The sequence below is a fragment of the Trematomus bernacchii genome, unplaced genomic scaffold (genome assembly GCF_902827165.1).
Source record: "Trematomus bernacchii unplaced genomic scaffold, fTreBer1.1, whole genome shotgun sequence".
NCBI lineage: Eukaryota > Metazoa > Chordata > Actinopteri > Perciformes > Nototheniidae > Trematomus > Trematomus bernacchii.
Window position 1 is genome coordinate 7,117,758 of NW_022987839.1, and position 23,707 is coordinate 7,141,464.

At 38.4% G+C, this 23,707-nt stretch overlaps 2 protein-coding genes across 2 annotated transcripts in view; both read left to right on the forward strand.

Moving 5' to 3' along the window:
* The first annotated feature begins 2,786 nt into the window (after nt 1–2,786).
* Nucleotides 2,787–16,947, forward strand: gtpbp4 (GTP binding protein 4). Its single transcript, XM_034152948.1, has 17 exons — nt 2,787–2,914; nt 4,571–4,741; nt 4,853–4,956; nt 5,350–5,486; nt 5,932–6,032; nt 6,153–6,245; nt 6,759–6,950; nt 7,379–7,444; nt 7,818–7,907; nt 8,011–8,121; nt 8,435–8,512; nt 10,193–10,244; nt 10,335–10,435; nt 11,905–12,102; nt 12,747–12,812; nt 14,532–14,675; nt 16,218–16,947. Exons 1-17 carry the CDS (start codon nt 2,867–2,869, stop codon nt 16,368–16,370), a joined length of 1,905 nt encoding a protein of 634 aa, XP_034008839.1. The 5' UTR covers nt 2,787–2,866; the 3' UTR covers nt 16,371–16,947.
* Nucleotides 16,948–19,117: 2,170 nt separating this feature from the next.
* LOC117500188 (WD repeat-containing protein 37) overlaps nt 19,118–23,707 on the forward strand; it is a 32,289-nt gene continuing 27,699 nt past the window's right edge. Inside the window, exons 1-2 of the mRNA XM_034152949.1 lie at nt 19,118–19,247; nt 20,500–20,664. Of these exons, the coding sequence (XP_034008840.1) occupies nt 20,530–20,664 (135 nt within the window). The 5' untranslated portion in view covers nt 19,118–19,247; nt 20,500–20,529. The remainder of the gene's footprint in view (nt 19,248–20,499; nt 20,665–23,707) is intronic.

Sequence of the window (23,707 nt, forward strand, 5' to 3'; positions counted from 1 at the left end):
TAATGGAGCCGTTTCCTTTCCCTTTCGTGTGCAGAACAAAGATCGTCTCTGCTGTTGTTATAGTTTGAGTTCTCAAAAAGCGGCCAGTCATCGGGTTAATCTTCCAGGCCACTTATGATGCATTAATAACAAAAGTTAGGTTTAAATCTAGCTATTTATTCATGGATTAGTGTTAGAGCCACATGAGATTTTGTTTTGCATTTAACGAAAAGGAAAAGGAAAAATTTGAGTTCTGGAAAAAACAGAATTCTGAAAAAAAAATTCTCTTAGAAGTCAGAACTTTTCATGTTAATCCTCTTCTGTAAATAAATAGCTAGTTTTAAATTAACCTTATGTTTTTAAGGTATCATAAGGGACTCATGTGACCCTAGTCCTCTTCTGTATTTATTGACCATTTAGCAACTTTGAATATTGAGTTCTGTTTTTTCTAAACAGAATACTAACTAATGGACCCATAGATGGATTACAGTCAGAACTGGTTTACGAGGTACAGGCTGAGGGGCAAAAAGTGTGAGGGGCCCCCTGGCATTCACCCACAGAGGACACCCAAAGTAAGAGACATGTTTATAAGAATATATAAAAAAATATAAGACACAAAAAAACGCAAAAGAAAACGTACAAGACAAACAGATAGACTACAAAGATATCTTAATCTGTCATATTGTTCCTGTTGCCCTTTGCTTAAATCCTGACAAATCTGGTCACATGCAGAGGTGGGAGAAGTACTCAAAATCTTGTACTTGAGTAAAAGTAGAAGTACTCAGCTCTTGTAGTAGTAGAAGTACTCAGATCTTGTAATTGAGTAAAAGTAGAAGTACTCAGATCTTGTACTTGAGTAAAAGTAGAAGTACTCAAAATCTTGTACTTGAGTAAAAGTAGAAGTACTCAGATCTTGTACTTGAGTAAAAGTAGAAGTACTCAGATATAGTACTTGAGTAAAAGTAGAAGTACTCAGATCTTGTACTTGAGTAAAAGTAGAAATACTCAGATATTGTACTTGAGTAAAAGTAGAAGTACTCAGATCTTGTAATTGAGTAAAAGTAGAAGCACTCAGATCTTGTGCTTGAGTAAAAGTAGAAGTACTCAGATCTTGTGCTTGAGTAAAAGTAGAAATACTCAGATCTTGTACTTGAGTAAAAGTAGAAGTACCAGAGTGTAGGAATACTCTGTTACAGTAAAAGTCCTGCATTCAAAATGTTTGTGAAAGTAGAAAAGTATTATCATCAAAATATAGTTAAAGTAGCGACAGTGAAAGTAGTCATTGTGCAGATTGGTCCATTTCAGAATAATATATATGATATGTTTTATAATGATTGATCATTAAAGTGTTCTCAAAGCTGGTAAAGGTGCAGCTAGTTTGAATGACTATGTATACTGCAGGGTAGCTTGTGAATTTACTCCAGGTGGAACTAAAGTCTGATTTAACACTTGATTATATTTCACATCATTCATCCACATCTGTAAAGTAACTAAAGGTATTAAATATATGTAGTGGAGTAAAAGTACACCATTGTAAAACATTACATTATTTATAAAGTACTCTTTACAACTTGTAAACAATTGACTGATTTTTGTACGTCAAAGATGAATTCAACAGAGTGAGACCTCTTCGTTTTTACTCCTCTCTGGTGCAGCACTGACCCTGGAGCTGTCACACACAGTAGAGAAGCCCCGCCCCTTTCTCACAGCAGAGCGTCCTGATTGGTCGAGGCTGGCAGTGGGCGCACGCGGAGCCACTCGTGACCGCTGGTAGTGGGCGTGGCCTAAAGACACAGGAGCTCGCTGATTGGCTGCTTTCTTAATCTCCGCGGATCACAACAAATATGGAGTGCAGATAGTTCCGGGTGACATTTTACTACTTACTTTTTCAGACTGTCAACAAACGACATAAAATGACTTAAAACCACAAATGAATAACTGATACTTGTTATAACGAGTTTTAACTCATACATGTTATTCGTCTGAGCTCTGTTGTTGTCCAAAACTATTAATAACACATTAATGAGTCACACCGCCCCAATTACTCACTGGAGCACAAAATGTGGATTAGTCCATCGCTTAAAATAGTCCTCAACAAATGGACTAGGACAGATGTTCCCAACACTTTCAGACCATATTTCCAAAATGTGCTGGAACAAATCTCCAAATGACCACTTCCCTCTGCAGATACCAATAATGTAATGACCACATTTCCTATATTGTGATTCCCTTTATCTGGTGCGGTCTAAAACAACAGTCCTGAAATAACTAACAATTATATAGTGTTGGGGTTTTATTTAAACTGTTTAAGAGAGGGTTTTTTTTTTTATTGACGTGTTTTTATTATTTTCTCTGCACTATTTGTATCAATGATGTTAATTAAATACATAAAAACCCTGTCTTTATAATGCAATGCAGTTAAACCACAGCACAAACTACATGTATTCATCATCATGTTTGGTTGTATGAGCTGGGGAACAAATGAACTGTATTTTTGTATAAAATGTAGATATAAAAGACAATGAATATAAATAGAAAACAATGTAAAATTCATAAAATCTGAAGAAACATACAAATAATGAAGAAAAAACAGGTTTATCTATTTTAATATGAAAGATCTGTACGGTGTTGTGCAGGCATTAATTCATGAATTTATGTAATTATTTATTAGAATTTGTATTTATTATTATGTATTTCATTTGTTTATGAATTATATTTCTAAATAATTTCTAACAATAATGTGATGTTTTTTTCATGTAGTACCTGCAGTTGGCCGTTAGGGGGCGATGTTCGGAAAAACTCACCATCGTGTTTTTCAGCGTCTTTTCCGGTTTTAACGGAACGGTCCTTTCCCCTAGCGTCAGCGGACCCCAACGTGTCCGACAAAATGTCGCTTTATAATTTCAAGAAGATTATGGTGGTTCCCACCGCAAAGGTACGTTGTATTCCTCATATTTAGCCTGTTAAAAGAAAGCTGTTTCTCCGGCTGTGTTTCTGAGTGTTGAGAGGCAGAGGAAGATGTAAAAAACATGGAGGTTCTCTTCGGAGGATAAACACGTGTCGAGCTGCTGGAAAGAGACAGTTTCCATAAAACGTTAATTATGTGTTTTTTAAATTGATGTATAAAAGAGGAAAGGGTTTTGAGAGATAACACAGTGAATCTGCCCAGAATTAAGAACATAAAAGGCTGTTTTTGTCCAGTTAATGACATGCGATACACCAAACTCCGTTTAATAATGGAGTTAATTCTGGATGTTTGACAGTTTTTTTCCTATAAAAAGGGAAACTTTATCATATAAATTTAAACTGTGTTGTCATTGCACAGAGTACAAGTACTAGGACAACGCAATGTGGTTAGCATCCAACCAGAAGTGTGTTTTATATATACACGTGACAGTATTTACATTAAGAACAGAATAATCGTTACAAACAGCTGTGTAGAAAATGAATACACTATTCAAATTGTATAAATAAGACGGTATAATACCGACACAATACAGAGTAAAAAGGAATATATTGTGAACGCTTTGTTATTTTTAAATACTAAGAATAAATATGAGTAGGCCATATAGTTGCATGACAGATTTATAAATACAGAGAAGTGCAAAAAGCAGCATAAATCTGTCCATTTAAATACCCTGTCCATATTGGGAGTTGTGGTCCCAGAAGCTAGGCTGACAACAAAATAAATGCCATTTGATTTATTATTTGTATGCCGAATTGACAAGTAGACTTGGTTTATTCATATCAGTGATTTAAAATATCGTTGTGACCTTTCTGATTTAGCTGACAATCCATTTGACATGAAATTGAATGATTTGTTAATGAAGTTCGGCATTGCTCTCTAGTTAAACAGTTAACATGATGATTTTCAGCGTGGAAATGCAAGAAAATTGCATGTTTTTAATGAATATATATATATATATATATATATATATATATATATATATATATATATATATATATATATATATATATATATATATAGTAGTTGTTGTGCATGCTTCAGTATTCATATGATATACAAATAAATGATTCCTTGTTTAAGAGATCATAAGATATTATTTACCCAATGCAAAACAAGCTTGTCAGGACTAAAAACATAACAGATGGGGCAAATACAAGTTACACAACCTTTTCTTTAGACGAGGAAAGTTATATGCTTTTCAATAATAAAATGGTAAGAAGTTGCTTTATTAAATTGATCGATTTGTTAATTAAGTTTGGCATTGTTCTCTTAGAAAACAGTTAACATGATGATTTTCTTTGTGGAAATACAAGAAAATGGGGTGTTTTTGTAAGCAGCTGTTGTTGTGCATGCTTCAGTATCTAATCTATATGTGGTATGTAAATACTTGATTAAGAGATCATAGGGTATGATTTGTGATTCCATTAAAGGTTCATTTAATTGGCAAAAGGAGTTACGCAGTCAAGACCTTTAAACTAAAGAAAGTTACACAACCTTTTAATGATACTCATCTTGGGTATAAGATATGAATTAATGGCTTGTTAATCTGGCTTCAGATAAAGACAATAATAAAAAGTTATGTCCAATCATTTCTAACCTTGCATACTGTGTTTCTCTCTGCAGGATTTCATAGACATCACTTTATCCAAAACTCAAAGGAAGACCCCCACTGTGGTGCACAAGCACTACCAGATCCACCGCATCCGCCATTTTTACATGCGAAAGGTGAAGTTCACGCAGCAAAGCTACCATGACCGCCTCTCGCAGATCCTCACCGACTTCCCCAAGCTCGACGTAAGTCAAGAACCTCTTGTATTCATTCTAAATAACCATCGTTTCCTATTTGTCTGGACACGTATGAAAGGTAGTTTGTGAAATGTGATCATTTGCCATTTTCTCTTTCAGGACATCCATCCGTTCTACGCCGACCTGATGAACGTGCTGTACGACAAAGACCATTATAAGTTGGCTTTGGGACAGATAAACATCGCCAAGAACTTGATTGATAAGTAAGTTTGTCTTAAATGTTATCCTTTTATTATTTAGCATGTTGTTGCATATAGTTAATGTCCTTGTTTGCATCGTCCACTGCCAAAATACTGGCCAAAAACAGTACATTTCCAGCGCTGCTCCTTCAAACAAGACCCTAAGCAACTGAGGTTTTACAATTTGGTCTGATTTAGGGACCAGGGTTTGTAAAAGTGCCCTAACATGAAACCAATCCAGACGTATCCCCCTAATTATCCTTAATGTAATGGAGATCTGGCTGAATAGAGTTTGTTTAGTTTGGATTATGTATGCACCACGACACCAAGTCAAATTCCTCGTACGTGTCAACCTACCTGGTAATAAACCAGTTTCTGATTCTAACTGATAGTTTTGTTTGTGTTTAACCCCCCCAGTGTTGCTAAAGACTACGTGCGTCTGATGAAGTACGGAGACTCTCTGTACCGGTGTAAACAGCTGAAGAGAGCGGCGCTGGGTCGCATGTGCACCATCGTGAAGAGACAGAAGTCCAGTCTGGAGTATCTGGAGCAAGGTAACAGAGGACTCATGTCATGTGTCTGAAACACTGTCACTGGGCCGTTTTAGAGACAATACAATATCATTTTGAAGCTTATTTGGTGGATTCAAATTGATCAAAGACATCAAATTCTGCTTTAATTTCACCTCTGTTTTTGTGGCGTATTCAGACATTTGAAGCTTCATAATATACTTAATAATACTTTCTGGAAGTCTTGCAGAGGAGACTAGAAACAAGTGGATTTTAATGAAATTTAATGCATAAAATACAACTAATAATTATTCTGATATTAGATTAATCATCCCTTTTGTCATAGCACATGTCGCATGTTAACAGGCGTTTCGCATAAGTAAAAAATACAGGTACATTTAATAAAATAACTCTGTGATTTTAGTGCTTTTCATGATTCTGTTTGCAATACTTTGACCTGTCATAATTACACATTTCCCCTCCTCTCCAGTGCGTCAGCATCTGTCCCGTCTGCCGAGCATCGACCCGAACACGAGGACGCTGCTTCTGTGCGGATACCCCAACGTGGGAAAATCCAGCTTCATCAACAAGGTAAACATCTCTCATATTTTTGTCAACATGTGCACGAGTCTGTTAAATCCATTGGTTTCAGCTCCTGGACGCTCCATCTCTAAGTGACGTTAACACGGTGTAAATGTTGTTTCCCGTCAGGTCACCAGAGCAGATGTGGATGTGCAGCCGTACGCCTTCACCACCAAGTCTCTGTTTGTGGGGCACATGGACTACAGATACCTCCGCTGGCAGGTAACGCCCTGCAGCTCTTACTGTTTCACCTCATCTGTTATTTAATCTATCCTTTACTTCCTCGTGTCTTTGCTTTTTAAATGCGCTCTAACTCATGTGGCTAACAATTACACCATTTGATCAATTAGCTGATTAGTTTGGTCTATAAAATGTGAGTGAAATGGTGAAAAAAGCCCATCCCAGTTTGACGAAGTCCAAGCGCATGTCTTCAATTGTCTAGATATCTAGTTCAATGTCAAATTGAAAAATGTAAAGCAGGACTTATCATTTCAGCGTCTCAAAAATACATTTTCTGACAAATAATCTGCAACTCTGACTACTTTTAAATCCAGGCTGAAGACTTTTCTTTTTGCCGCTGCTTTTAATTGAACTATTTGGCACTGTAACTAGTATTCAAAAAGTGTTTTTAAATGCCATTTTATAATATGTTTCTTAATGTCTTTCATTTTTGTAAAGCACTTTGAATTGACTTGTGTTGAAAGGGGCTATATAAATAAACGTGCCTTGCCTTAGGTGGTGGACACCCCTGGGATCCTGGACCACCCTCTGGAGAACAGGAACACCATCGAGATGCAGGCCATCACAGCTCTCGCTCACCTTAGAGCCGCCGTCCTTTACGTGATGGACGTCTCTGAGCAGTGCGGACACAACCTGCAGCAGCAGCTGGATCTCTTCAACAGCATCAGGCCGCTGTTCGCCAACAAGGTCAGACTGCTGTCTATATAGTTCTATAGATCTGAACAGAGGACAGCTCTTTTGCTCAACAGCAAGTGGCAGAGACGTTTCTCAACATGTGATAGTCAGAAAAAGATTAAAACTCCTAGTGCTTCATTTTCTGCCTCTTGTCTGATGTGATGAAGCATTTAATAACGTTAGGCTATAAAGGAACTACAGCACGGTCACATGACTTCACGTCACCACCGCTAAGCTAAAGGTGGCTAATGTTGGGATATAGAGGAACTACAGCACGGTCACATGACTTCACGTCACCAATGCTAAGCTAAAGGTGGCTAATGTTGGGCTATAAGCCTTATTAAGGGAACTACTGTATGCTATATTGTAAGCATGAGTGCACAGTAGGTGCAAACTAATCAAGACTAATTGAAGTAATGCTGATGTCTCGCTCCCTACAGCCTCTCATCATCGTGGCCAACAAATGTGACGTGAAGATGATCGCTGAGCTGAGTGAGGAGGACCAGGTGAGTGATTTACAGTCTTTTTATAGCCTCAAAAGTCACACTAAAAGGTATAGAGGGTTAGATATGAATGCATTTAGCACATAGGAGTACATTGCACAGCTGCTTTTAAACGCATTACTGATGTAACGATAAGCTGCAGAAATGGGCTGTTGGCAGAATTGGTAACGTTTTTGACAGTTTTTTTATTATCATTTAACACGGTGGATACCAAAAGCATTTGGAAAGTATTTAAAGGAAACTTAAGTAATGCAAATATTGAATAAAGACAGAGGAGGAAACTGAGAAAGAGACAATAATATAAGAAAAGAAAGGATATAGTACTATTTTAGAATGACCAGTTTATTCCATCTGACTTTTGTCTTTGTGTTTTCAGAAAATCTTTTCAGATCTCACAGCCGAGGGGATCATTGTGATCGAGACCAGCACCCTCACAGAGGAGGGGGTCATGAAGGTCAAAACTGAGGTGAGCAGACTTCAGACTCTTAACTCTGCCGGTGAGATGTTGAGGAACAAAGTACTGCGATGTTTTCTGTGAGTTAACATGTCGTGGTTCTTGTGTTCGTCAGGCCTGCGATCGACTCCTCGTTCATCGCGTAGACAACAAGATGAAGGGCAAGAAGGTCCACGACGTTCTGAACAGACTCCACCTGGCCATGCCCGCCAAGAGAGACGAGAAGGTAAACACAGCCACTGTCTGCCAGCTAATGGTTCGATTCCTTTATTGTCACTACACAGAGTACAGCGAAACTCCAAGCGTTCCCGATGGTGCGATCACACATAACAGACGTATCATTTGACAATACAAGCTTAACACTTTTAATATATAATATGTAAAGTGACTATAAATTAGACCTATGATACATTGAAGAGGGAGGCGTGTGGCGCAGTGGAATTCCCATTGGCTTTTATTAAGTCTTAACTCTATCCTGCCTTGAGATTTATGGATCCTGTTTTTCCCGTTTACTGATTTTGTATTCTCTCGTTTTCCAGGACCGACCTCCGTTCATCCCAGAAGGAGCCTTAACGCGCAAGAAGACGATGGATGTGGACGCACCCAAACGCAAAACCGTACGTACAAAGACGTATAAATATTGTATTCAAAGGTCACCTAGAATGCAAAATCCTCTTCTTCATGTCTCTTCTACATCAACATGTGTCCCCTCTTCTTCATGTCTCTTCTACATCAACATGTGTCCCCTCTTCTTCATGTCTCTTCTACATCAACATGTGTCCCCTCTTCTTCATGTCTCTTCTACATCAACATGTGTCCCCTCTTCTTCATGTCTCTTCTACATCAACATGTGTCCCCTCTTCTTCATGTCTCTTCTACATCAACATGTGTCCCCTCTTCTTCATGTCTCTTCTACATCAACATGTGTCCCCTCTTCTTCATGTCTCTTCTACATCAACATGTGTCCCCTCTTCTTCATGTCTCTTCTACATCAACATGTGTCCCCTCTTCTTCATGTCTCTTCTACATCAACATGTGTCCCCTCTTCTCCATGTCTCTTCTACATCAACATGTGTCCCCTCTTCTTCATGTCTCTTCTACATCAACATGTGTCCCCTCTTCTTCATGTCTCTTCTACATCAACATGTGTCCCCTCTTCTTCATGTCTCTTCTACATCAACATGTGTCCCCTCTTCTTCATGTCTCTTCTACATCAACATGTGTCCCCTCTTCTTCATGTCTCTTCTACATCAACATGTGTCCCCTCTTCTTCATGTCTCTTCTACATCAACATGTGTCCCCTCTTCTTCATGTCTCTTCTACATCAACATGTGTCCCCTCTTCTTCATGTCTCTTCTACATCAACATGTGTCCCCTCTTCTTCATGTCTCTTCTACATCAACATGTGTCCCCTCTTCTTCATGTCTCTTCTACATCAACATGTGTCCCCTCTTCTCCATGTCTCTTCTACATCATGTGTCCCCTCTTCTCCATGTCTCTTCTACATCAACATGTGTCCCCTCTTCTCCATGTCTCTTCTACATCAACATGTGTCCCCTCTTCTCCATGTCTCTTCTACATCAACATGTGTCCCCTCTTCTCCATGTCTCTTCTACATCAACATGTGTCCCCTCTTCTTCATGTCTCTTCTACATCAACATGTGTCCCCTCTTCTTCATGTCTCTTCTACATCAACATGTGTCCCCTCTTCTCCATGTCTCTTCTACATCACCATGTATCCCCTCTTCTTCATGTCTCTTCTTCATCAACATGTGTCCCCTCTGTGTAAAGAGACTCTGAAAGTTTCAGGAACAAAGATTCTCTCTCTTTTTGTCCTGATCCATTTATATAAAAACCTGTCTGAAAATGAGCTGATCAGATTTTGGCCACTTTATGATGTCATAACGATGTGTTGGCTTGTGTATCCATTAGCCAATCAGCAACCAAGGTAACCCCCCCCCCCCCCCCCCCCACCTTATCACCTGAATCTCCTCCTAGAGCACCATTGAGTTCTTTTTAACCAAATATCTCTCAGAGGGGCGTGGGGAGGGGCTCCTTATTTTCATCTAAAGTAACAGACAGAGAATCAGCACTTTTGAAACAGGGCTGAAACAGAGGGGATTATGGGATGCTGCAATGATCTGTTTGGTGTTTCAGCCAATCAGAGACAGGCTCTGTATATATCTGAGACCTATAATATATTGATGAAAGACAGTATAATAGGGGACCTTTAAATAAGATGTAACCGCTCTGTTTGGATGTTTTTATAATGAACCCATCTTACTGTTAATTCACAGGAGAGAGATCTGGAGATGGAGATGGGTGATGACTACATCCTGGACCTTCAGAGTAAGAAGTCATGCTTTTGTTTAACTGTATATTTGTAGGAAGTAAATGCTTATCTGCAATGCTTATGATGTCTTTATTTTATTTCTAAAGAATACTGGGACCTGATGAACGAGGAGGAGAAGACCGATATTGTCCCTGAGGTTTGGGAGGGCCACAACATCGCAGATTACATCGATCCTGAAATCATGAAGGTGAGTCTCTTAGTGGATTGTAAATACAAAATAAAGCTCTTGAGTTTTTCTACAGGTGTAGTTTTAGTTCCCCTTTTTAAATAAAATATATTCTGATATTTGACTTGAGTAAATACAATGTCAAAATGGTTAATCACAAGTAAAAATCCTCCATTTTAAAATGTTTATCAAGAGCATACGTATTAGCATCCCTTTATTCCCAAAGCTAAACCCCATAGAGAGGCGAAGTCCCTCCCTTTCCGGTGGAACCCATGGGACCTTATTTCTGAAAAAGTATATATTGAAGTCAATGGAGAGAGAAAACGTTTATTTCAATCCCGTTTGAATTGTGCCATGAATTACACATATGATGTTTGTCAATCTTAAATAATAATTTCCATGTCAAAAAAGTCACAGTTTGTCGTAAAACTGTTGAAATATAAGACTATGAAAAATACGCAACTAGAAAGACTACAAATCCCAGAATCCCGGTCCCGCATGCTGGCTCTTACGAACTGACTAACTCCCCTTGTGTGTATGTACAGCTCTCAACATGCCCAGACTTGGAGTGATTTTTACCTCTTTTAATACTTTTCCCCTCATTCTGAAAGAAAGAAGTGAAATGTGCCAACGTGACGGCCGTCTTGGTGTGTGGTGCGAGACGGGAGATGTAGTTCATTGAGTGGTTTCACACAAAAAAAGTGTTACTTCACATTTTTACGACACATTTGTATTTTTTTGACTTGCAAAATTATCTTTTAAATTGACAAACATCATATGTGTAATTCGTGGCACAATTCAAACGGGATCGAAAGATAATCTGTCTCTCCCCATTGACTTCAATACATACTTTTTCCGAAATAAGGTCCCATGGAGGTCCCCCGGAAAGGGAGGGACTTCGCCTCTCTATGAAGGAGATTTTGAGTTATTTGCTCTAAGGGATGTTTACAAAATTGGTCTTTTAATACACTTTCTATTCATAAAATTGCGTCTTAAACTCTTGTCTTTTCTCTTATTGTGTGTGTTGTACATGTTTTAAGATGAATTATAACCTTACACTGTTCTTTTTAGACATTGACTGTGCCAGATCTTTAACTTGATCCTATTTTATTTTATACAAGATTTATTTGTTTTGCATGTTTCTTCTGTGATTGATTGAGTTGTTTATATACAGCGCCATCTAGTGGATTGGAAAAAGCAATTGTTACCAAAAACTTTCATTTGGATTTGCAATACGAGTAGTTTATATAATAAAATATTGATACTTGCTGTCCGTGTATCGATACAATATCGCCACGCAAAGTATCGCGATACTAGGCTGTATCGATTATTTCCCCCACCCCTAGTATTTATTCTTCCATCTAAACGCCTCGATGTCCTTCAATATAATCCAGGATTGAGTCTTACCTGGTTAATTTAAGAGGAGAAACTGGAGTATAATGTATTTATTCTTCCATCTAAAACGCCTCGATGTCCTCTTTCCTTCTCAGAAACTGGAGCTGCTGGAGCAGGAGGAGGAGCTGAAGGAGAAGGCCGGAGAGTACGACTCTGAAGAGGAGAGCGAGGACGAGGAGATGCAGGAGATCAGAGTCCTGGCCAAACAGATCAGAGAGAAGAAGCAGCTGCTGGTGGCCACGTCCAAAGAGAAGGACATTCATGGACCCCGCATGCCCAGGACCACCACCAAGGTGAGGAGGAGACCCTTAATAAATATCTATCTATCTATCCCTACCTACCTACCTTTTGTTAAACCGCCATTTTATTTGCTCGCATTAGCATTATTAGCATTAGCATTAGCCCAGCGCACCAACGCAGAGAGACTAACTTATGGCAACACAAAAGAAAACATGGGAGCGGTGGAGATGAGGAGGTGTCGGCGCTTCTGACGATTTACTCGGAAGGCTTCAGTAGAAGCTGCTGGGAGTCCCAGCAGCTTCTACTGAAGCCAGTCCCCAACTACGGGGGACTCCGGGTGGCAGTATACGCCGTGAAGTTGTTTGCGGCCTGCCAGTAAACCCAGAGCAGAAGAAGAAGAAGTGACGTCGGGCTTCATTTGCGTTATCCTCCCTCAGGGACTTAGTCCGGTGTGAACGCGATCGACTAGGACAGTTCCAGGGACTAAAGAGTTCGGGGGGACTAAGTACTGGGAACTAAGTACGGCAAAGTACTTGGTGTGAAAGCGACTATTGATCTCAAAGTGCCTCCATTTTATAAGTTCAGTGTATTTCTCCATTTGCATTCAACCCCTTGTCGCAGAAGTGATTTGTCTTCTTATAAAAAGAATGACTTTTTCTACCAGTTGACTAAATCTGTGTGTTCTTTAAACGTTCAGGTTGAAAGAGCCAAGCTGGAGAAGGAGATGGGCGGCCTCGGTCTGGACATGACCGACAAGGATGATGTAAGTTCTTTCTTTAAATCACAACCTTTACCTTTTAATAATATGTTAAAACTCAGTTAAACTTTTAGATAATGTCCCGTTTCACATTAATGTTGAAATGGTACATATTACAGCTGTTTAGAAAAGTGTAGAGATCAGCTAAATGTCCTGTCAATACTTTTTTATTTACAATATTAACGGGCATTTTGAGATTCCTCTGCACTTTGAACAGGTTGAATATTGTATTTTTATGAAAATTAAGATACTAAGAAGTAAACTAAACTTCCTGTGGTTCGTCTTTTCGTCATTGGATCAAATGTCACATCCTATAGGAATGCCTGAGACCTATTTTTCAATTTTTCATTAGTAGTCTCACCAGAATTTCCAGATTTTCTGTTTATTTTAAAGTCCTGAGACTTTTGGCTTTCTGAATTTGCCCAATGCCATTTTAGCCAGTCTCATTTCTCACCCCAAATCCAGAGAAATGGCAGACTTGAGTCCTTGAACCCACGAAATAAGACTTTAAAAAGCACATTGTAGTCTTTGTGAATGCCTGAAATCTGCTTCAGAGTCAGTTGAATTAGCAGTGATTCAATAATGACTTTCCTCTTGCAAATTATGTATCTAATATATCATATTCCATGTACTTGTATATAGACTCTTCTTGCCCTATTTGTATTTTATTTGTATTCACTTGCACATCTCAAAACATTCTCTTGCACTATTTTATCTGTTTTAGTACACGACCAGTTTTCCTCACAGCAGCAGGGATTTCTTTTATTGACATTTAGCCGCAAACAATTACAGTGTTTTTTCAAGATATAGTTATTGTACATCTTAAAGGGGACCTATCATGCAAAATGCACTTTTGTACGTCTTTTATACATGAATATGTGTCCCCGGTGTTCCAGGGAACTCACCAAGTGTCAGAAAACACAACCCTCTCTATTTTCCTCCATACCCAAATCTCTAAAAAAGGGGCTGCAACGGATCTGATAAAAACTGATCCAGATTTGAACACTGTCCTGACGTCAGGACAGTGGCGCTACGGCTATTGGGCTAACTCCACCAATCAGGAGTAGACAGCCACGGCCATTGCCGTTCGAAAGCGCTGGAGACGCTGTAGTACATATGCCAGGCCTGTAGGTGACGCTGTTCTCACAGAATCTGCCCTTGCACAAACAGAGCTAAAAAATGTCAAATTGAGCAAAATTGAGGCATGGCTAAAATGCATGATCTGTTTGGTATTTTGAAAAAAAATATATATATAAATATGCCTTATATAGGTATGGTCCTACACTATATTATTCAAATATAGCATGATAGGTCCACTTTAAGTTTGTCTGTCCTAAATGCCTTTACACAAAGATAAAATAAAAACAGTAAAAAGTACAAACATTAGGGAGAGATCAGGACTTCACAGTAAAATAATACGTTTGTAAAAAAATTAATCTGGCCTATGAGGTTCTACGAAATCAGTCCACTTTCTCCATCGGGACTCAAATAGTTCCAGTTTGAGATTGACAGATCAAAGTCAACATTATTGTCAATCTCAAAAAAAAATTGGACACACAGAAAGATCGAAATACTGTTTCCCACAGTCCCGAGGTGTACAAAAAAAACACACATTAAAATACAAGAACACTCAATAACCGAAAATGTCCATCGTAGCGTAAAAGTGACTGGCGATGTTATCCACAGCGGCAGGGATTTAAAGATGTACTCCTCTTGTTCTTTCAGAGTCACTACGCCCAGAACGCCCGGCGCTCCAGAAGCGTCACCAAGAAACGTAAGCGTGACGTTTCTGTGGTTCCGACCTCAAAGACCCGAAGCCAGAGCGCCTCCCGGCCGCCCAGAGACCAGTCCGGTCTGCGAGACCCAACGGTACGACACCCTGTCTTTACTTTTAGTTATGAATCTATGCTATACAATATCTGTTTTTTTTACTGCACATATTTTATTCCATTCTATTTCAATGTAAATACTGCTTTATTTTATTTTTTATTTTAATATATATATATGTTATTATAGCAGTATTTACATTGAAATGTGTGATACTAAATGTAGGCTTTACTGTAGGTAGACTTTAGATTGTAAAATAGCATTAACTGTTTTTAATGAGGAATATTTCCAATTCCTTATTACCTGTGTTCAAATGTTTTGGGGGTTATTTCCTCCTAAAGTTAGTCTTTCTGGCCTTAAATATTAGTGGTAATAACAAAAATGGGCCGAGGTGGAATGAATATATTCCACCTTAAATGAAGGTTTGTTTTCACATACTAAAATAAAACCTTTGTGTACGACATACTATACAAATAATAAACAACTTAATTGTTATAACACTTTTCCAAACAAAGGTACAATGTACTTTAAAACAGTTAATATGTAAACAAATCTAAGAGCGAAACATGAACACAATACTGTAAAAAAGCCTTCATTTAAATTAGATTTTTATAATTACCCTTCATGCATTTTAACCTGTTTAGCCATCTCACAACATCTCACACACAAACAGTGTCTGAGGGCTTCTTAACATTTAACAAACTATGAATGTGTCATACTCACTTAACGGGAAGAAACTCAGCTTTCAGACAATATTAACCATTTTTAGCTAAACGAAACATAAGGGTAATAACAAAGGCTCTGAATTAGCCCTGAGCGAAAAAAATGCACTTGGCACAGAACTCACGGTAAAATACCCTTTTTACTGATCGAATATGCACAAACAAGATATCTGCTAGCAAGCTGAGATTCCACCGATTCCAGAGGTATAAGTATCATCACTGAGCGATCAGAACTCGCGGCGAAACAACAACAAACAACAACAAACAACATGGGGATGGGTTCCAAAAATATGGAAAATCCACCCAAATGACCCCAGAAGTGGGTTTTTTGTGCTAAATCTCTCTTAAAAGGTCAAATGTCACTTATTTTGCATCAATCTTGATACAGGGTACTTATTATGTTATAGTTTGGATTCCTAAAGCTTTTAGTCTCCGATCCCATCATTCAAGGGTGGTTTTCACTATAAGTAATGTTTCTTTTTTTAGACGGACACTATAATTTACATTTTTTTACTATGTTCAATCTGAATTTACTTTAAAATAAAAAAACATCTATATTGATTCTGACTTTTCTACATCCAACTCACAGGTTTATCATTGCTTTGACAAAAAAGATTATTCATTTACCCCTTTTAGAAGTGAAAATATAGTCATTTGTTCTGGGAATGTCATTTTCGAGTCTGAGGCCTGAAAAACAGGCTCAGGGCTTAACAGGTTAAGAGCTAGCCGGTTTCATCTCCTTAGGGAGGAATGATTATTTCAGCAGCATGGTGTAAAGTGTGAAACTCTTCTGTTAATGTAATCACAAGGCAGTTTTATTTGAAGAAAACTCACATCTGTGTCTTCTTGGTCTGTTCCTCAGATGGTGAAGAAGGCGAAGATCATGATGAAGATCGGCCAGAGAGACATGATCCGTCAAGGAAAGAAGGGAGAGGGGGACAGACACATTTACGACCTCAAACCCAAACATCTGTTCTCCGGGAAGAGGACAAACGGCACCAACGATCGCAGATAAAAAAAACAAAAAACATACATCCTTTTTCTGGACTGGACACTCTTTTGGAAAGTATAGGCTTCTGTGTGGAGATAACGTCTTCGTTCTCTACATTCACCCGGCAGTAAAAAGAGGAAATATCCTTCCTTTTGTAAGCGTGGAAACTCTGCTCATATGATATTTTTGTGACATAGGAGCGCTGTCCTTGAGGATGGCAGCTGGGGAAATATTAAATGATTAATAATTATAATAACAGTGTGTCTTTTATTTGTCAGCACGAAAAATAAGGTTGTTAGAATATCAGAAAATTGATCTATATGGAAAAACAGACTCAGAAATCAGCTTTTAGTCAATGTCTTGTTTTGTAACTGGCTGCCATGATCAAAAACGTACACAAATGTCAATTATTTAACTGATTTGTTTCTGTCTTGGCAATGTCAGTTATGTAAAGAAAAATGCCTTGTATGTGGATCAGAACATGTTGGGTTTAAGTTGGATAAAGTGATGATGATTCTTCTTCTTCCCCCACAAGTCTCCCTCTGTTAAATAATCAAATTAACAAGGAGGCTTAATAAATATACACCTGAACTAAACTTCAGTCTGTCTGTGTCTCACCTGTTTAGAGTTGGAAATGTTGGTTATATTCCCCTTATTTCGGAAGTTTCTCTTGTTATGTAATATATCCCAGAGGATCGTAAAAGCGACCAGAACAAAGTCTATGTGAATTTTTTACAATTTAAAGTGGACCTATCATGCTATTTTTAGGCAATAGCATAGGTCTCAGATATATAAAAATTAGGGCTGTCAGTCGATTAAAATAGTTAATCGTGATTAATCGCAAATTAATCGCACATTTTTTATCTGTTCTAAATGTACCTTAGAGGGATATCTTTCAAGTTTTTAATACTCTTATCAACATATGAGTGGACAAATATGCTTTATATGTTTGTTTTATCATTTGAACAATGACAAATATTCCCATGAATATTAAACACAACAACCTCTGAACATTACAAATATTTGCCTCAATTCAACCTGGAACCTCATACAATAATACTGTGTGTGTGTGTGTGTGTTCGAATGGGAGCTGCCTGGACGCTGCAATCATGTTGCGCGTACTATCCGTGCTGAGTGTGCTGACTTTTCGTACAATGTCCCACTGTCTGGCTACCTGCATAAAGTCAAGTGCTCGGCGCAGTTGTCGGCGAAATGTCATTGAAACAGCTCCTTATATCCGTTAGCGCAGCTAGCTAGCACCAGATGCTAACAACAACAACAACACGTAAGGTGTGCCTCGCTCCACACATAAACACTCCCTCCCGGTCCTCCCGATGGCCAGTCCGTGCCTCCCGGTGAGCGTGGAAGTGTGGTCTGCCACAAGCGGGCGGCAGCAGCGGGGCTGTCAAGCATCAGCTTGTAGATGGTATTTTACACTCGATGCGCTCTGAAACTACGGCGGCCGAGGACAAAAAATACACATGCGTTAATCGCGTTAAAATAATTAGTGGCGTTAATTTTTTTTTGCGTTAACGCGTTATTAACGCGTTAACTTGACAGCCCTAATAAAAATATATAAAAAAACATGTCTGAAGTGTTTTGCTCAAAATACCAAACAGATCACCCATTCTAGCCATGCTCATGAAACGCCATATCATGGATTATCAAGGATTATTTCTGAAACAGTATGGAGCTCAAAGGCTTTCTCTCTTGCTGGTTATACCACAAGGTGAGTTCCTTTTTATTTCCTGCTTCTTCACACACATGCTGTGCAGTACAGGTTAGCTCTGAGTGTTAGCAATGCTAACATGCACAGACCATATTACGTCCAAAACAGTCGGGCATTGTTTCTGATAGCAACGTTTCTGATGGGGCCGTGGGTGTAAAGCCAGCCTACATTTCCGATATTACGTCATATCGGACGCAAATCTGGATCAGCTCCGTTGTAGCCCCGTTTTTAGAGATTTGGGTACGGAGGAAAAGAGAGAGGGTTTTATTTTCTGACGCTGCGTGAGTTCCCCGACACACCGGGGACACATTTATGTATAAAAGACATCAAAAAGTGCATTTTGCATGATAGGTCCCCTTTAAGCGTTTCACAGGTTTTTACCATATGGACACCTTTTAGTGAACATGTTGTATGATAGAGCCCTGATGGCAACTGTTTAATTTGGCAGGTATAGTATCCATCAAGAGGCTTGTACAGTTAGTTACACTTTCTAATACATGGTTGTCAGATATGCCAGGTGAAGTATACTTACTGTGACTGCTTATCATTGTAACATTTAGTTTGTATTTTCTTATTTGAATTCCTTTGGACAGTTTCTGATGTGCCGAAATGACAAGGTTATCAGAATGGGGTTTACTGCCAGGTAACTTAACACACATAAGGAATCAGCTTCGGTGTATCGTGGTGCAACAAAAACATTAGAAAATAAGTTGTAAGAGTAGCTACAAAATAGAACTATAATAAAAAGAAAGTATTTAGCATTAAAGAAGGATAAACACAAGTATTTATTCTAAATGTAAACATACAAAGAACCTACAAAGCTAAAAAGGAAATACTACAGTGTATTATACAGTCTATCTATGGTATTATATTGTCGATTTTCAAAATAAAAGCCAATTGTAACGTTCCTTCAGACCACAATCAGAAAGGTGTGGTTTTATCATGTTTTCTGAGTGTGGTCTGAAGAAACGTTACAATCGGCTTTTATTTTGAAGGAACCGGAAGTGGCTTCATTCTCTTTTTTTCCTCACGTAACGGAGCGTCAACTGTCAACACGGACGGAATCTGGAGGAGAAAAAAAAAACTGCGCTGATTTCTGGAAGAAAATGATAGAAACGGTGACATTTATCACAATATCACGGAATAAAACTCTACGTTTTTAAGACTTTCCGGTAAGTTTTCCATGTTTGTTAAGGATGTATTACGCGTTGGCCTTTTAGCATGTATTAGCTAACGTATAACGGTAGCTTTGCCTAGCTTAATAAAGCTACTGTTAAAGCTAACATTATCCAGACTCCTGCTAAAATTAACATCCTACTAGTTAATTGTATTACATCTTGATGTCATATATCATAGACTATTACTATAATGTATATTAAAGGTGTTCCCATGTCTTCAAAATGCACCTAGGTGTCTGACAGCAGGCAGTTCTTTCATTCAGTAGTACAAGATATACTAAAATACCACAAGAAGTATTGTCTTTATTTGATTAAAGCCTGGATTGTAATAGAAAATAACACGATCTATGTGTAAAGAGACCTGCAACTGTCAACTCAAGGGCAGGGATTTGTGACAGCCAGGCTTATGTTGTGGCATTAAAATGAGCATCCATTACAATGACTTTCTCTCCCTACGCACTTCAGTTGAGTCATTATACATACTGTCAGTCCTGCACAAACCTAAGGGATATTGCATATTATAACTGCACATATATATATATATATTTACGGGTATATCATCCATATTCCATGTCAATATTACTGTATTTTAATGTTATTATTATAGTCTCCTTAAAACAGTTTTTTATTATTGTATTATTTCATGGTCCTTTTCCTTTGTCTTAATTGTAAATAAGCATTTGAAAGAAATCCAAATGGGATAAGAAAATAGGATATAGCTACATTTTTATATACCTTTATACCAGTTATTATATCAATCTAGGGTTATGGGTCTTCAGAATCAGAATACCTTCATTTGCCCCACAGAGTATATAATATAATAGCTATAATATAATAGCTAAATATGAAATAAAAGGCATACATTACACCAATTACAATTTACAAAATACACATCTAGTACCATTAACAGTTATGAGATAGCATATTATTATTTTTGTAAATAGAATTGATAATTTGTGGATATCTAATATATTTCCATTCCTTTTTACAATAACAGTTGCAGGTTTTATTACCTTATAGGATATTGTTATGAACTACATTTAGTGAAATTGTATTTGTTGCCTTGTAACAATTAGCTTGGAATATAAGGGTCTGTTATTGTTGCACACTTCTCACTGTGTAACCTGGCAATGGCATATCATTGATTACACATTTATTTTCCAATTTTAACTTCTCTAAATCAATCTTTCATCGTCCTCCTAAGTCTTTTAAATGTCACAACACTTCTTTGTTTTGGTGCTTTCAGATTGAGGTAGCTTCAGCGTTGTGAGGAGGGATGCCGGTGGAGAGCGGGAGCGCCGCCGCCCGTCAGGCCAAACAGAAGAGGAAGTCCCACAGTCTGTCCATCCGCCGCACCAACAGCACCGAGCAGGAGCGCTCCGGCCTGCAGAGAGACATGCTGGAGGGACAGGTGAGGACATTCATGCTGCGAAAATACACAAAAAACATTGAAAAAATTGTCAAAATCATCATGCAATAACCAGTAGCATCACCAGCTTAAACCTATAGCTGCTCCACTGGAACTATCAAACTAATCTCCTGTCTGTTATCATTATTTATGTCCTCGCTATGCACTTTTGCTATAAGCCTAAACCAATTAGGATTTGATGCATCCATTAGAGGGGACATAGTGGTTTATATTGTTGCCGGCTTAAGCATGCCATTTTAAATAATTTCCCAATTTGGGATCAATAATCTATCTATCTATCTATCTATCTACTATCTATCTATCTATCTATCTCTCTCTCTCTCTCTCTCTCTCTCTCTCTCTCTCCTCTCTCTCTCCTCTCTCTCCTCTCTCTCGCCTCTCTCTCTCCTCTCCTCTCTCTCCTCTCTCTCTCTCTCTCGTCCTCTCCTCTCTTCTCCTCTCTGCTCATCTCTCTCTCTCTCATTCTCTCTCTCTCATTCTCTCTCTCTCTCTCTCTCTCTCATATGCCACAACTATTGTAATGTTATTTGAAGTAGTTGTAGGGGCATAGATTATGAAATAAATGGTTTATTTCTGCTTCTTTGCCAGTTTCTAATGACCGACTGAAGATGTGAGATGCATTTGTGATAAATAATCATGCTGTGCCAGTGAGCTTAGACTTATTCTGGATTCCCGTCCTCAATTTTTATTTGATTTGACCTCTGGTCCCTTTTGGTCCCAGTCCTCTGATAATCTGGAGTCTGACATCCCAATGGAGGTATGTTTTAAAGTGTCTAGCCTCGGTGTTTCAGACAGTAGTGAATCTCCCCAAACTGTTTTTAGAGCTAGCTTAAACTGTGTAGTTTAACTTTGATTTAGTCGTGGTGTTGTGTGGAAGTGATTTCTCTACATTGAATCATTAGATCCTTTCCCTTTTTAGACTGTGATGTCCTAAATATTCCAGTAGGATTTAGCATCCAATCACACTAACAGTAGTTTTTTTGCCGCGGTAAAATAAAGTTTTAGTTGTAGAATTCACTGTATTTTGTATTTCATCATCATCATCAGCTTTATTTAACGAGACTCTAGGTCAATTTTTCAAAGACATACAACACTCAAATATAAATTAAAAAAAGGCAGTTATCCCAATGTTTCCACAGAGGCGACTGGTATCGTACAGCACTGAGACACGGATTTGAAAGCAGCATAATGACAGAGTTATGAGAAACATTCAATCGACAGATACATTTGTACATCAGATTTCTCAAGAGAGCATGGAACGTGTTGATTCGTGCATTTCAAAACATTTCACTTGCACTGCACCACCTTGGTTTTCTAAGCAGTATACGCAAACAATCATTATAAGCAACCTGGAGCTTCTGGAGGCTCGCCTTCTTAAACTTGAGCCACACGGGGGCAGTATAGAGACGAGTACAATAAGCTCTCAAGAGGTTCACCTTAAAGGTGGGGTAGGTCATTTTGGAGAAACCAGCTCGAGATCGCTAGAATTTCAAAATACACAGCCGGAAAAAATCTGCCACTTCCTTATAGAGCCCCTCCTCCAACACACACGAACGCGCACATGACCAATGAGGGCACGAGATAAGTTTGTGCACAGATGGAAGGCTGACAGGCAGGTAGGCCATCCAGTTATTTTAGCCGGGCCGGCTAAATGATTGGTCGTGCTTTTTACAGTACCACGGCTTCCACAGATGACATTTTTTAATGGATTTTTTGTCAAAGCACTTAAGATATTCATTGCTATCGGGATGTTAAGAGCATTCCATGGAATATAACAAAAAGTGTATCTCGAGCCGGTTTCTCAAACTTACCTACCCCACCTTTAACCTTCTGAACACCAAGAGAATTTTCTAGCCAACATGTTAGCTTGTGTATATAAGAGACGCCGCTGTCTAGGGCTGCACGATATATTTATATATATGTATATTTTTTTAGGACATGCGAGATTAAGTAGGCTCAAACACGTCATGTCATGTCATTGTCATGTTACAATTATTTTGCTGCTTGCTACAAAAGGAAAACTCGCGCGGCTCCCATGTCAGGGGTACTTGAGTGAGTGACATGCAGGCTCTGCATGCACAGCAAACCACCAATCACAACCATTCTTGATCAGATCACAGCAGGCTAACCGAGCTAGCTCAGCTTGTTGCTCTGATAACTTAAGATCCAGACGTCCGTGACTAAAATCCTTCATCCGGTTAAATATAGTTAGAAAAATACCAATTGTACAGCATTAAAGTTCAAGAAAGGATGGTTTGCAGACAAAAAAAACTGTCTTTTCTTCAATTCTTGTATTCTTTCATATCGCAATATATATCGCAGGGGAAAAAAATATCGCAATGTCAGTTTTTTCCAATATCGTGCAGCCCTACCGCTGTCTATACATGTCATCATCATCAGCCATTTCATCTAATGATGTGTCCCAGATACTTAGTGTTACAGAAAACAGACAGCACCTGCCCTGACTGATAGAATATTGGAACGCCAAGGTTCTTATCCCCTTTTGCTCTGCAGATCATTACAGCGCTCTTCTTAGCATTGTATTTAACATCAAATTTGACTCCATAATCAGAACATATATTTAGCAACTGTTGAAATCCAACACATTGCACAGTTACTAACAAATCAGGGGTTTTAATAACAGAAGATCACATGACTCACAAGCTTGATATTGGAGAGTGTGGTACCCTGTAGCTCTGAGATTTAGATAGTGACAGAGATTAGAAATACATTTTCTGTTATGTAATCTTTACAAAAACATGACCATGGTTACATTATTGTCTCCAAGAGCATTATCAATTGTTATAAGGTAGAAACTCTCCAGGATGTTGAAGGATGTTGTCTTGTCTGGAAACATATCTGCTCTATCATAATGTAACTACAGAACATTTTAGGAGACAGTTTGCTCAGGTGTTAAGCTTTTAAAAAAAATCGAATTGATAATGTTTTTGGAGGGCAGCAGTAAGGCTCTTTTGCCAGATCATGTTTCCCAATCTCAACAGTGGACATGGGGAGAAACATATGA

Bases quoted from the DNA above. Each gene is read 5' to 3' on its own strand.
- gtpbp4 (XM_034152948.1), top strand. From the start codon at position 2,867: ATGTCGCTTTATAATTTCAAGAAGATTATGGTGGTTCCCACCGCAAAG. The intron at 8,513-10,192 runs GTACGTACAAAG...GTTAATTCACAG, and splicing joins ACGCACCCAAACGCAAAACC to GAGAGAGATCTGGAGATGGA. The intron at 10,436-11,904 runs GTGAGTCTCTTA...TTTCCTTCTCAG, and splicing joins TCGATCCTGAAATCATGAAG to AAACTGGAGCTGCTGGAGCA.